Source organism: Acartia tonsa, chromosome 14 (assembly GCF_053477335.1).
Source record: "Acartia tonsa isolate MP-2025a chromosome 14, ASM5347733v1, whole genome shotgun sequence".
Taxonomy (NCBI): domain Eukaryota; kingdom Metazoa; phylum Arthropoda; class Copepoda; order Calanoida; family Acartiidae; genus Acartia; species Acartia tonsa.
In genome coordinates this window covers 29,902,482-29,918,276 of record NC_137273.1, presented here as the reverse complement: position 1 = coordinate 29,918,276, position 15,795 = coordinate 29,902,482, and the positions used below count along the sequence as shown (strand labels likewise).

Genomic DNA, 15,795 nt, shown 5'->3' with positions numbered 1-15,795 from the left:
AATACGCTAGAAGGTAGTTTTTAATACTCTGGTTCCTAATTTTTGTTACTCTGTAGGGTAAGAATTGATACTAAAAACGTAATATCTCTGTATAGTAATAGTTATTATTACGGTATATAGTACTACATGGTGTAATATATTCATTTTGTTAATACAGCACACTTACGGGTCCAGGTCTAATACAACCCCAGCGTATCATTTTATACTAAATGAAAAAATTATTTTTTACAGTGTATAACTGTCTTTCTACCTGTCTGTTTATTTGTTTTTTAGCCTATATGTATGTTTATTTGTCTCCCTTTGTATCAGTGTATGTATAAGTCACATGTCTGTATGTCTATCTATCTGTTTGTCTAACTGCTACAGACAAACTGACTGGCAATTTATCTACTCCTAAAATCCAAGTCCAATCAAGACTAAGGTTAATTAATCTTCTATTCACCTATCCCTTTATATCACTTGAATTAAATGCATAATAATTGAAATATAGGAAGAGGAGCTTTGGTTATTGCCTTTATTTTTGCTGCTGCCCCTCCCCTTTATCTATTTGCAACAAAGTAAGTATAGATAGATAGTTAGATAGATAAACAATAGATAGATAGATAGATATATTTTTGCTGCTGCCCCTCCTCTTTATCTATTTGCCACAAAGTAAGCATAGATAGATAGTTAGATAGATAAACACTCGTTAGATAGATATGTAGATAGACAGATAGATAGATATAAATGTAGATTTTCAATTTATTATCAATTTGTGACGAGTTTGTTCTAAAATTCTGTAGGTAAACCAGCGGCCCCGCCAAAAAAATACATTTAGGGGGTCCCAATAAAGGCCTTAAAAAGAAAAGTAACAGTCTTAAAATATAAAATTTCCTATTCTAAGCATCCCTAAAATGAAAACTTAATTGGAAAATATTAATCAGCTAAATTTGGGGAAAATAATTATTTACTCTCAATTTTCCTATCCCCGTCTACCTAAAAAGAATGCATATTTTTATTAAAAGTCATCCTTTTGAAATAACTCATAATTTTCCAATTAAAATTGTTTATAGGTTGTTAGGGTATGCAAGGTTAGCTATATGAACATCAAAAATGCAAATGGAACAAGGTCATCTAAAGACCAGGGGTCAATACCCCTCCCATTCTCCATGAATTAAAAAATTTATAAAGGGAGAAAATTTTTACACCCTCCCGGCCCCCCTAAAAAGATAAGTTAAAAGGGCGGGAGAGGACATTGGTGAGCTGATTCAGTAGTCACCAATTCTAATTATTCGTTTTCTAATTCGTTGGCTCAACAACTTGAATTTTATTAAATCTTTATTGGTTGGTTCATTGAGCGAAGTGTCCAAACGTTTCAGCCAAAAATTGTAATATACACTAGGGTTAATTTTGTGTATCATGATTAGAGATGTTCAAAAAGTTTTCCACAACCCTAGAGGCTAGGGGAAAGTTTCATACAATGGAAATAATTTTGTTTTTGTTTTTTAGTGTATGGCCGGTTATCAGAAGTGCTTCAATCTTTGGAAAGAAAAGGAGATCACTAAGCAGTAAGTTCATTTTTAGTAGCGAAGCTTCTCTTTAATTCACTATGTCTGTTTGTCCGTCAGTCTGTAACACTATGGAGTAAGTTAGATTTTCTCTGCCGCTATTAACGCTAGATATCTGATTTTTCTTAACACAATTCCCAGCATTGTGGTACATATATTTTAGTAAACAACATCCATGGCTGTCCGACCGCTTTTGTGACTAATATTATCTAAATTAAATTTCCTTGTTTTGAAGGTTTTTTTGTATCTATATTGGCCTATATACCTAGAATCAAGTGTAGAAGACTATATTTGCCTAACTATCTATATATCTAGGATCAAGTGTAGAAGACTATATTAGCCTATCTACCTAGGATCAAGTGTAGAAGACTATATTGGCTTATCTATCTATCTATCTAGGATCAAGTTTAGAAGACTATATTGACCTATCTATCTATCTATCTAGGATCAAGTGTAGAAGACTATATTGGCCTATCTATCTATCTATCTATCTATCTATCTAGGATGAAGTGTAGAAGACTATATTTGCTTATCTATCTATCTAGGATCAAGTGTAGAAGACTATATTGGCTTGAAGGATTCTGATTATTTCACTGAGTTTACTCAGACACGGATGTACAAGGTAAGTTGTAGAGTAGCTACGCATTTAGTCTAATTTTCACTGTTAGCCTGTTATACAAGGGTCTTTAGAATATTACTTCCGTTTTTTAGTGCATCTTAGTGTATTTAAGTCTGTAAGTGTTTTTCCTCAAAGTGGCTTGTTGATCATTGATCCCCCCCATTCCCTTCCTTATTTAAACACAAGTTTGAAAATAAGAGGGTGGTCAGTTTTCTTTGTTTGTTTGTAGGTCAGGTTAGACTAGATTAGGGCACCGCAGGTACAGACCCCTTTGAGGTTAAGAAAAGGAAAAGAATACAACCCCACCTTATAATAATTTTTGTCCAACAAGGATGACAACATCCATAAAAGCGAAGCACTGAAACGGTAGGACAAACGGACATTAACACTTGTATAGTGTCAGAACTGATAAATCAGAATATAAATGTATAAGAGTCGAAGCAAAATTGTAAGTAAATTTGTTAAAAAACTGCTTGATACATGATAATGTTTATGGACATACTTACATTTTAGGACTTGGTTATAGAGTTGCTTCGCTTATAACATTGTACTTTGTTGTCCCAGGAATCAATAAACCAAAAATCAGATCTATTGGATAATTAGATTACATAAAAATTTGTTGTTAAAAAAGTAAAAAAAATCAACATTTACGGACATTCTGGTAATGATTAAAGAGTTGCTACGCATTCTAAATCGTACCTAACTACTACAGGAATCATCATGCAAAGTTTGAAATCGATAGGACAATTCTAACTTGCCTAAATTAACGAAAAAACTATCTGTCTCGGACGGACGGACGTACGGATCTACCCTAATTATAGAAAAGCTTCGCTTTTAAAACTAAGAAGCGGGAGGTTTCAGTTTGTGGGGTAAAATAAAACCATATTGATTATAATAACATCCACGCATCTATGACCGTTTAAAGTCTTGTTTACTTCTTTCATTATTAGGAATCTAAATTCATTTTTCTAGACAAGTTAAACTGATTAAAATAATATAGAACCTTCATAAAATATAATTAATTGGATTCTAATGAAGCTTATTACATTCATTATATACTAGCAGTTACGCCTGTAGGGAAAGTCGACGCTCCCCTCCCCCCCCCCACAATTTTCTAAAAATAAAATCAAAATTTTTTATGGGTTATTTTTTCTGGTAGATTGATATGTAACCTCCCCAAAGATATCCTTTTGGATTTATGGACCTATTTAACTCTCAGTGAAGCTTTTGTAGGTCCTGGGATTATTTTTGGGGGAGGGAACTGGCCCAGTAAAATCTACAGTGGGGTAAAATGCTCTTTTTTTGTTAATAATAGAGAGAGTAGTTGATAATGAATGTAAAGATTTACAAGATTTTGAATTCCATAGTAGAATTATGATTTAATACTTATATTAAAGTAATTAGATGTATATCTGTGTACCGAAGGATTTATCTAACAGATGTTGCCCTCCTCATATCCTCTCATAGGTCCTGGGAAAGCATCACTTTTCTCCATAGAGAAATCGCCACTAGATAAAAAATAAAATCAAAATTATAGGGTTCGACTCCTCCCACTTAGACCTTTAGGGGCGTATTTATAAATGAATCACTGAAATTTTGCATGTATCTGTTTTAGGATTGGATTCCAGAGATGTTGGAAAGTGCTATGACGTCAATCATCGAATCTATTGGAAAATAAAACAAAAAATATTGTTACCCAAAAAATGTTATCATAAATACTTTTATTATTTTTTAATCTTCCCCCGATGGAATGAGCCAATTATAATATTGTAATGCCCCAAAATAGATTTATTTTTTTGCTCAATCTAAGCCGGGTAAAGGGATAGGACAATTAACGGTAACCTAACATCCAAAGTAAACTTATGGCAAAACTCAGGGATCTTAAATGGATAAGACAATGGACGATAAAATTATTTCAAGTACACAAATCTTTGAGCCAACGAATAAGATACCAATCTAGTGACCTATCTCTCCCTGGGTATAACTATTCTGTAAACTTTGGGGTAGCTTCATTTACAGTTCAATATCCCATCCCTTATACATTTCTACATTAGACCTTCCATTTTGAATAGTCTCTTGTACTAAGATTAGATCAGGGAAAAGGGAATGTGATTCTGACAATCAATTCTAAAGGAAAATTTCCCCACAACCCCCTTCCCCTTTTCATCCCCCATCTTACCCACCCCTCTTCAATTACATAAAGAAAAAAATATACTTCCACCTTACTTTAAAAGATTTCGTGATTTTTTTTGTTAGAATTGATTGTTAGAATAGCTACCACTGGGGGTAGCTTCATTTACAGTTCAATATCACACCCCTCTCTCTTTTAAAAATTGTGAAATCCTATTTTTTGTGGGGATATAGGGATAATTAATTGAAAATTTAAATTTATCTTTCACCAACCTCTCCCTGTATCCCTGTAATTATGGGGTCAAATTTGTTCTCTAAATGATTAGTCAACTCAGAGAAAAGAGATAAAGAATCTGTAGAAAAAACATTTATTTTGTGCAAACTTTTCTTTTGAATTTTGATCAATATATTTTTGTCAAATTGTTCAGATTTTCTATCCTTTTCCATTTGAACAATTTATTATTTTTTTTTTTTTTAATTGTTATAATTTGTATTATGTATTATATTTTTTGTTATTGTTGTTAATTTTGAAATATATTGTTGATTATGTTAGTTTTTATTCTTTTAAAAGTTTTTTGCGGACATAAAACTATTTTGGAGAGGGGTTTTGGTGAAAGGTTTAGTGGTATTATTAATTCATTATCACACCAAAACGTCTGAATCAATAATTTGGCAGCACTCAGTATGACCCAGACAACTACCTGGTTCCAGTGGTGGGGACCTTTTTTTGTCTGCCATCAAATTGCTTTCTGCTCTTTTGTAGCTGTGTTAAAGCTTTAAAACTACCCCTTTCCCTTTTTCAATATATTCTAAAATATGGGGGGGGGGGGGGAGAGCTTCTGTGCTCGCCATGCGTTTTGAGGTAAAGTACAGTAAAACCCAATTGGTTCAGTGATTAATAAGATCTCTAGCGTAAGATGGTGAGAGTAAAGCTTCTTGTACTTTAAACATTTGTGTCAGATGCTCTGCAAATAAGACAAAACAGGACAAGTAGATTCTTTAAAGATTAAATTTCATATAGAAAAATAAACTGGAATATTTTGTAAAAAAGAATTATTTTCTCTATAAAAATAGCAGCAAGCTACAAGCACACAGTGCTGTTTATTACACTAGTCCCCAAAGTATATCATAACATTTTCTTATTATTTGGTTTAACAACTTTGGGGAATATATTAGTTGATTAGTTGGTTCATTGAATTGAGAGTCCAACCCTTGCAACTACTAATATTGTAATCTACAAAAGGGGTAATTTTGTGTTATATGATTGAGAATGTATATCAATTTATCGGCCATTGTCTTATTATACCTTTAGTTCCCCGACAAGTGCGTGGCTGCTGTCCATGACACTGAAACGTAAGGTCAAACAACCAAGGATAACTTAAGGGAGCAGTGATCCAGGTAGTAAGGGAGGGGACAATGGGCAATTAATTCAATTTTAGAGTTCTAACTCAATATCTTCAAAACCAGATATATCTGGAAAATTCCAAAAAATTAGATATAGCAATCTTTATTAGATTTGTAAAATAAGAAATTATTAAACACTGAAAGAAAAGTATTTAACATAAGGGTATCCTGTCCTATTTTCCTGTGAATAGTCTGTAATTTATCATAAAAGGTATGACCTTAGTACTGGCACCATAATTGGGGGTTGTTTTCATATTTGACAAGGGGTTGATTAGAATGGATAGTTACAGAAGTATCACAGTAGAATTTCTGGTTTATCCCACCCATTTTAGAAGAAAACTATTTTGTTTAAAATCCAAAATAAACTTGTTTGGAATTTTTTTTTCTTCAAATGGTCTGCTAGTATTTGTATTGGTTAGTTCAGTAAGAGTCGTCTGCTTTCGGAATAATTGTTTCAGCGGCATTCTTTGCGCTAGCACCCAAAGTATTTGAAATATGCCAAAATAATAAAAGTTGCATGTGTTCTGGTACCAAAAGTCCAAGACTGTCAGAAATATGAATTTTAGATTCATTGTCCCCTCCCTTCCTCCCTGGCAGTGATCTTTGTCTTGATATCATTATCAAGGTGTGTGGTCGAGACTCGAACATGACACATTCCCGATAGCAAAACGACACATTGCCATACACTCAAAGACGAAATTCAATAAATAAAAACTTTTTGGTCTTAGTTGTATGTAAAAATAGGATTGTATTTCATAGGAAGTTTTTTTCATAAAGAATACATATATATCAGGATAGAGAGGTTGACGGCGATAAAATTTATCTACATTTATGTATAAGACATTAGACAATAGTACATCCCCAATTATGATACACAAAATTAATATTTCTATAGATTACCATTAGTGGTTGAAACGTGTAAACACTCCACTTAATGGACCAACCAATCAAGATTCAATTAAAGTCCCTAAAGTTGTTAAGCCAACGAATAAAAAAAACGTTATCATAAAACTTTGGGGACTAGGGAAATAAACAGGCCAATGTCCCCTCCCTGTATCCCTATGTACATGCTTAGTTTATTTACGCAAGCGGAGATGAATTTCCATAAACTTTTCCATTGGCGTCATAGTTATAATCAGAAAGGGAAAGGATATTGGACTGTAAATTATACTGGTACCCAAAGTTTTATAAAACAAGGATGACAACATCCATAAAAGCGAAGCACAGTAACGGTAGGACAAACGGACATTAACATTTTTATAGTGTAAGAACTGAATAATCAGAATATAAATGTATAAGAGTCGAACCAAAATTGTAAGTAAATTTGTTGAAAAACTGCTTGATACAGGATAATATTTATGGACATACTTACATTTTTAGGACTTGATTATAGAGTTGCTTCGCTTATTACATTATACTTTGTTGTCCCAGGAATGAATTCACCAAAAATCAGATCAATCGGATAATTAGATCACATGAAAATTTGTTGTTAAAAAAGTAAAAAAATCAACATGTTTAAAATGGATGTACGGACATTCTGGTAGTGATTATAGAGTTGCTATGCTTTCTAAATCGTACTTAAATACTACAGGAACCATCATGCAAAGTTTGAATTCGATAAGACAGTTATAATATGCCTAGATTAACGAAAAAAACTATCCGTTACGGATGGACTGACTGACTGACAGACCGACCCTAATTATAGAAAAGCCTTGCTTTTAAAAATCAGCTCTTGCTTAACCTCTAGCTTCTTAAGAAAAATAGCCGAAAACCACCCAAGACATAAAGATTCCTTACAAAGTACCAAACATTTTGACCAGATATTTCAGTAATCATTTCCTTAAATCTAATAATAAAATAGCTTAAATCCACCCACAGATATTTATAAAGTACAACCAATTAAGACAAGCAATTTCCAAAATCATTGACTTCAGACAACAAAACCTTACTACTTTATATGATAGTGGCTGCGCTACTAGGATCTAGGTTTATGTATTGGAAGGGGAAGTGATGGAAAAAAGTAGCATAAAAACATCCCAGGACCTAAGTAAAGCTGCTCTTAAATGAAAACCTTAATCGGTTTAGTGGTTAATAGAATCTTAAGCTTAAAAAAAGACGTACTAATTTATATAATAGAATAGGATAATAATCATTCTATATTTATAAATAATACAGTTTTTGTAAATATAAGATTAAATTTTAAAAAAAGAAATTTATAATTCATGAAAATTGGGTTAATCTCCATGTTTTAAATAGCAATGCTTCTTTACAAGCCTACCATGTAATTTGTCATAGAATATTATATTTAGCTCTATTGCCAGGACGTACAGGTTGTGAGGGGGGAGGGCCGGGGGGGGGGGGGCGGGGGGGTTAGAAGGGTTTTTACCTTCTCCCCAATTCAAAAAAAAAAACGACAACGTTTTAGTTAGGTAGTGATAATTGGACTGTTTAATGTTTATTACACTAGTCCCATATGTTTTATAATAACTTGCCAACGTGTTTCAACTACTATAAATTGTAGACACTGAAGGAACAAATTTGTGTATCATCATTGGGGATGTACATCAATTTAACGACCATTGTCTTATCTGTTTAGATCCTTTAATGTTCGATTCAAAAAAAGCTAAAATTTCAGTTTTGAATAAACATTTTAATTGTAATTTTGTAAAATCTTGTGGTAATCCAGTTTTAAAAACAGACAAATCCAAGAAAATCCTTTAAAATTGACAAATTTTCACAGGGAAGAAGGGAGTGAATAATGGAAAATAACAAAAAAAAACAGAACTTGGCAGCAGAGCGTTAGCCTCCTGTAAGCCTCAGGAAAATCAACCTACTACAATTTTTAAAAAGCTGTAAGTCTAAACCTGATCCAAATATGGCAATCCTTTTTTTTAAAAGCATCCAAACGGGTTTAAGCTTGAGGCTTAGTCGCAACTGACCCGCGGATGCCGAGCCTTTCACAAATTACCAACTAATCCTTCTTCTATTATTTACATATCTATTCAATATAAGAATTATTGAAATTAGGTTAAAACATTTCTTTAGCTTCCATTTACATATTCCAGTATTTCTGAAAGCAAAAGTCTGAAACATATTTTTTTTAAAATTGGCAATGCACATTTAAGGCCTAAAAGCTATGCAGACGACAACCTTGCAATTACTCAAATTAAAACTTCAACAGACGTTTTAAAACTCAAGTGTTTACTCTCTAAATTAGAAAAAGGTCTCGGTCTATGTATCAATTTTAACAAAACCAAAATCCTAGTTTTTGGCACTTTTCCAGAATACCTTTCTTCAATCGGTCAAATTGTAGACAAAATAAAACACTTGGGAATATTTTTAAGTTTTGACCTTGAATATGCAAGACAACAAACTTACAAAGAATTATGCATTAAACTTGAGAGAAAAGCTTGCAGTATGCCTATGCAATCTGGATTTAACATCTTAAAACGTCGCAACCTGTGTAACTCCCTACTATCCTCCCTGGCATTTCACATCTATAGAGTTTTTCCACCAGGACAAGAAATTTGCCAAAAAATTTGGAAAATTTCTAATAAATTTTTATGGAGTATCAAGAAACCTGATGGCAGTTTAGCATTTAGATACAAGATAGCATCACACAGGATAGAGCTAGATTTGGCTAATGGTGGGCTAAAAATGCTGCGACCAGAACAACAGTCCTTTTCTATTTTTATTAACAGTTTCATGAATTGCCTCAAATACTCTGCCATACACAAAGATACCACAATTGGAATTTTATTTGCACATAAACATTTACCTATCTCCTCCCTGCTAAAAAACTTTAGTTACCAAACCTTACTAAAACATTTGAGTATATTTAAAGCAATTTACCCCTGTAATGGTGGAGAATATTTTGAAAAGGCAATTGCATATTTCCACGACATTGAAACAAATAAAAAAACATTTTTTCATTCCCCAATTTTAACTTCACACTTTTCAAATATTTCAACTCCTTTCAATAAAAAAGATGTAAATATCTTAGAAAAGGCCAACAAAATAACCATTGCATCAATTCTTGAGACTCGCGAAATTAACAACAAAACTATTTTTTTGCCCCAACTTAAAGCCAATCTATTTCAAACAATCCCTGACCTAGCTCTAATAAATAAGTTGAACGAAGTTGTCAAAGCTGCCAGATCATTGGTACCACTTACAAGCTTTGAAAAAAACCACATCCGGAAATTGAACAAACCTTTGAGTGCCATCCATAACGAGAACAAGAGTATCTACTCTCTATTCTTCAAACAAATAAACAAAGAGAAAATTTGCCAACAACACCCTGCGCTCAAAACAAGAATAAGAGATAATCTATTTGTACCTGACCAAGAACTTTTGACGAAAAGCTTTATAAAAATCATCAACCTACCTATCTTGTTACATTATAAAAATTTTTTTATTGAGCAAATCAGCCGTACTTTAATAAGTAAAAATAAACTTTTCAAATTTAAATTATCCAGCACAAACTTATGTTTAAAATGTAATACAGAAAGCACAACTGAACACGAAATTTTTGAATGCCTGTTTCCAAAATTTTTTAGCCATAAACTTGCACTGTTTCTTGACGTTAAATATAATGAAAGCAGGCCAGAATTTATATTTCTTAAAGATACATTTTATCTGTATAATATGTACTATGAAGATTTTTCAACCAATGAGTATATTCAATTATCACACCTTATATTAGCTGCTAAAGATAGATCAATGAAAATCAGTAAAGAAGAAAAATTTTTAAATTGGAATGAAAATAATTTGTTTGCACACTCTCTGTTAGTAACTCAATTTACCTTTAAACTTCTTGAGAAAGCAGGCCTAGAAAACGATCTCATATCCAATTTTTCAAAATTCCTAACTGCATAAGTCATAATATTATATTATTAAAATTACCAATTGTAAAACTATCTTGTTAACTTAACCCAAAATCTATAACCTTACTATTAATTTTTTCTTGTATATTGTTTCAAAATGAAATAAATATTTTAAATGTAATGTCCTTTAAATCTACTCAACTGTAGAACTTAATGAATTTAAGGGATAAACAATTGACGAAAAAATGATGTAAACCCTCAATTCTAATAAATAGAATTACGTCTTATGAAGATTACAATTATTGGTGGAAACGTTAGTACATTGAAAGTTGTTACAAAATAATCAAAGTGTAATAAAAGTAGCTAAAGTTTTAAAGCCATTGCAATGGAGAAGAAAATATCTTTTAACAAGGATGACAACATCCATAAAAGCGAAGCACTGAAACGGTAGGACAAACGGACATTAACACTTGTATAGTGTTAGAACTTAATTGTCATGATATAAATTTATAAGAGTCAAAGCAAAATTGTAAGTAGATTTGTTGAAAAACTGCTTGATACAGGATAATTTTTATGGACATACTTACATTTTTAGGACTTGATTATAGAGTTGCTTCGCTTATAACATTATACTTTGTTGTCCCAGGAATCAATATACCAAAAATCAGATCAATCCGATGATTAGGTCACATAAAAATTTGTTGTTAAAAAAGTAAAAAATCAACATGTTTAAAATGGACGTACGGACATTTTGGTAATGATTATAGAGTTGCTACGCTTTCTAAATCGTACCTAACTACTAAAGGAATCACCATGCAAAATTTAAAATCGATAGGACAATTCTAACATGCCTAAATTACCGGAAAAAGCTATCCGTTACGGACGTACGGACGGACCGACCCTATTTATAGAAAAGCTTTTAAAAACTTTGGTTATCAATTAGGAATAAAATCTTCCGAGATCTTTAGCTTTGGACAATAGCCTTATTACTTCATATTATAGGATATTTAAATGTTTAGTACGGAAGCTACTCTAGAATTATTTTTCTGTCTGTCTGTCCGTCAGTCCAAAAGTCCAGGGTCCAAGATATACAGCTGAAATTCCATATACTAATGGAGTAGCATCCAGCATTAAATTTACTCGGTCCGTCGATCTGTCAAGGTCATTGAGCTACTTAGTTATGGATGTTGTCATCATTGTTTTAAAATCAAAAGGTGAGTAAAGCGACATGCACAAACATTTCTATCAAAATTATGCTTCTAACATGCACTGTTAGTATTATTATTTTAAAATTATAAATTCTCTCATTTCTCCATTTCTATCTCTCTCCCTCTCTCTCTCTCTCTCTCTCTCTCTCTCTCTCTCTCTCTCTCTCTCTCCCTCTCTCTCTCTCTCTCTCTCTCTCTCTCTCTCTCTCTCTCTCTCTCTCTCTCTCTCTCTCTCTCTCTCTCTATTTTCTATTTTAATCTACTCTAAACTAAGTGAGATTGTTTCCAGAGATTAACAGAACAGGAATAGAGCATCTGAAAAATGTAGCTGGACAAAGTGCCTTAACCATGATACGTCATAAAAATGAGGGAAATGAGAGGAGAAGTGGAAAAGAAAACCCCTAAAAAGAGATGGATAACTCCTTATTGTATGAAGTCACAAGACTGATTTTTTTTTTACTTTTTGTATAGCTACAAAAAAAAATTTCAACCAATTTATTTTGTTAAGGATTGAAGTGCTGAAAACTAATAAGTTAAACACAAGTGAATACTTCAAAAGAAAGAGGAAAGGATAGACAGACTGACACCACAAAAAAAGCTTCTTTACTATTAAAACTACTAATTTATGATATAATAGCGGCTTCGCTCTTAGCCTCTAGGGGCTTGCCCCAAGAGGTTTGATAAATCTAATTTTTCGTACTTTAGATTTAAAAGAAAATTTTTTTAAAAATAATTTTTTTTTTTTTTTGGGGGGGGGGAGAATTATTTTCTTTTTTTTAGGGGGGGGGGGTAGTGTCCCAACCTCCAAGAAAATAGTCATAAACCTTCCCGGGACCTATGAGAAGCTACCCTGTAAAGGAGAACCCGATCGGATTAGCGGTTAGCGAGATCCTTCGGTACAAATAGACAGACAGACATCGTACTACTTTGTATAATAGATGAAACTAATGGCTTTGTCCCTAGTCTATAGGGACTTCAATCCAAGAGGTAGTGTACAGCCCACTCTTGAAAAAAATTGGGGGGGGGGGGAGGCGACTTTTACTAAAACCACTAAAACCTACCCTCCCTTCGGTGATCATTACAAAAAATCGTGTAAGGATAAGCCAAGCCGTTTAAAAGATCTTACAGAACACAGACACACACAAGCTTATTAGTCTGTTGAAAGAAAGAATTTAAAACAAGCCAAGACTTGTCTAAAATTAATCTTAGTTTAAATCAGAAAAATTTAAGGCAAAATATTAATTCTTGAGTTGTCACATCCCTCCTCCTAGAGATTAGTTTGGAATGTTAAACTAATGGATATAGATTATATGGATATATTAACAGAGGAAAATTTGTCGTTAATTTGGGTTACTAATATGAAAATCAAAAATCAAAAATCAAAGTAGGAGGGGAGTAAATGGGGTCAAGAGGGTAGATGGAGCATATCATTTTTTCAACCAACTACAAGTTTCACTTTATTACATAAGGTGAAAATGTGGTGCAATATCCAATTGATTATATTTCGATTGTTAAACTTTATTTTGTTTAGAATTTTGACCATAAATTTTGTTTTAGAAATGTAAACTTGAATACCCTACCAATCTTTCATGCTTAAACATATAATCTCATTATTAAAATCATTATTTTCGTGACAAAGATACTCTGTATCTGCAGTATAGCGGCTACGCCTTTAAAGGCCTCTAGGCGCACTTTGGCGGACCCAAATAGTATAAACCTCCCAAGGATTTATGCATAGCTTCACCTAATAGAAGAACCAAAGAAAATAGAATAGAATAGAATCCAGATAGACGATTCTGCCTGGCTAGCCTGATATAGAATTGGAACTTTTAAAAGACCCAAAAGTCATTCTGGATTTTAGTAAAATTGCATGATTTCAGAAATTCAAAACTAATGCCTTTTTAAATAATTTAATAAAAGCCACACAGACTGGCTTTCGACCATTCAAAATGGGTTAAAACTTTAAATAATGTGCAAAACCGAACCATGTACAAAATTTGATTTAAACGTGAATTAAGTAAAAAATCAATAAGAAATATTTGGACAGAAATAATGATATTGGCACACTCCATATATTTCCTTTTTAAAAGTAATATTTCAGTTTTATCCAAACTGGACAATAGCACAATTCAAGTTGGTTATTAATTTTTTATTGCGCTAGCGCGACTTTTCTTCAAATTTCAAAAAAAAAATATTTAGGGTTTGCAATTCTATACTTTATCTTCTTTGAGAAGAACAGCGATTAGCGAGATTCTTAAGTACAAATATACACACAGACATCAGAATTTATATGATTTTAGACGAAATGTGTTTTTCTTGGTTGTTATTGAAGAGAGGTGTCTAATTCTTTTTTTTAAAGCAATGATTTTCTATATTTAGGATATTTGGTCTGTCCATCAGTCTGTCTGTCCGCCCGTCCGTCTGGAACGGATAGATTTTTTCGTTAGTCTAGACATATTAGAACTGTCCTATCGATTTAAATCCTTGCATGGTGATTCCTGTTGTAGTTAGGTACGATTTAGAAAGCGTAGGAACTCTATGATCTTTACCAGAATGTCCTTATGTCTATTTTAAACATGTTGATTTTTAACTTTTTTCAACAACAAATTTTTATGTTATGTAATAATCCGATTGATCTGATTTTTGTGAAATACTGATTCATAGGACGACAATGTACGATGTTATAAGCGAAGCATCTCTATAATAAAGTACTAGACATGTAAGATTAAACCCACACAAATGAACCTCATTGGAATTGAAAAAAGAAAACATCGGCTATCAAGACAATAGCCTAAAACCTTCGTATTCCAAGTATGTATATATCCTAAAAAGCAGAAAAAGTATAGCTTATAAATTTTGTTTGAAATATTACAATGCCTGTAACTTACTTTTCTAGTTTCTTTAATTTTATAATTTAAAAATTTAAAATCAAAATGAATGTCTGACAAGTCGTGCCAAAATTTTACTTCCCACAAAATTCAATAAGACTTTAAAGTGTAATTCAGTATTTCACAAGTGTTATTAATCACCCCTCAAACTATAATATATCTATAATACAAAGTAGAACGATGTCTGTCTGTTTGTCTGTTTGTTTGTAGCGAAGGATCTCGCTAACCGCTGAACCGATCGGGTTCTCCTTAACAGGGTAGCTTCTCATAAAAAGGTTTATAACTATTTTGGAGGAGGTTACCACCACCCTCCCAGGAGAAATCGCCCCTAGAAAAAAATAACCCCTCCCCCCCCAAAAAAATTTCCCTCCCCAAAAAATGTTTTTTTACTTTTACTTTTAAAATCTAAATTAAGAAATTGGGTTATCCAATTCAATTCCTCCCTCCTCAAGTGCCCCTAGAGGCCTCTAGGGGCGTAGCTGCTAGTAATACATATAATAAAAGAGTAACCAATACTTGAGATGCTTTACATTCGCTAAAAGTGCATGATTAAAAAAATGTACCGTGAAATAATTCCCCCCCCCCCCCGGTTTTTAAATCTCATTTTCTGTGTTTGAAGGATAAAGAGCTTTTTGGATATGGGTATGACACATAACTGAGAGTTAAATTTTTTTTAATGTCTCCATCCTGGGATGCAAAGGATGCCCGCAAACCTGGCAGGGTCATCCAGTTAAAGAGTAAAATATTTTTTGACTTAAACAAGAATTTATGTTACTAAAATATCCTATAATAGTACACCCTGATAACCAATATAGGTGCTCAAGTCAATTTCAGGTTCAAGTATGATCCTGCAGGTACGAATCCGGACCTTCAGGTCTTCAGCAATCATTAAAAGGCTCCTGTAGCCATGATTATTCTGGCCACAGTTACACAATAAAGGATTTCTCTGACTTAAATATAGAATTAAAATGTTGAATTATTTTGAAAAGTTCCTTTGATATTTTCAATTGAACAAAAGATGTTCTATATCAGTCAAGACACAAGTTTCTATAAATTTCTAGTTTGGAGTTGATAGATAGATTGGTTGATGGATATATTGATAGATATAATATATTTATATGACAAATAGATGGCTTATTAGATAGATAGATTGATATATATTTAGATTGATAG

At 32.6% G+C, this 15,795-nt stretch overlaps 1 protein-coding gene across 1 annotated transcript in view; it reads left to right on the top strand.

Moving 5' to 3' along the window:
* Positions 1-4,710, top strand: part of LOC145305662 (uncharacterized) — a 33,016-nt gene extending 28,306 nt beyond the window's left edge. The window contains exons 9-12 of the mRNA XM_080147367.1: positions 495-557; positions 1,489-1,547; positions 2,093-2,169; positions 3,782-4,710. Of these exons, the coding sequence (XP_080003493.1) occupies positions 495-557; positions 1,489-1,547; positions 2,093-2,169; positions 3,782-3,844 (262 nt within the window). The 3' untranslated portion in view covers positions 3,845-4,710. The remainder of the gene's footprint in view (positions 1-494; positions 558-1,488; positions 1,548-2,092; positions 2,170-3,781) is intronic.
* Positions 4,711-15,795: the final 11,085 nt, after the last annotated feature.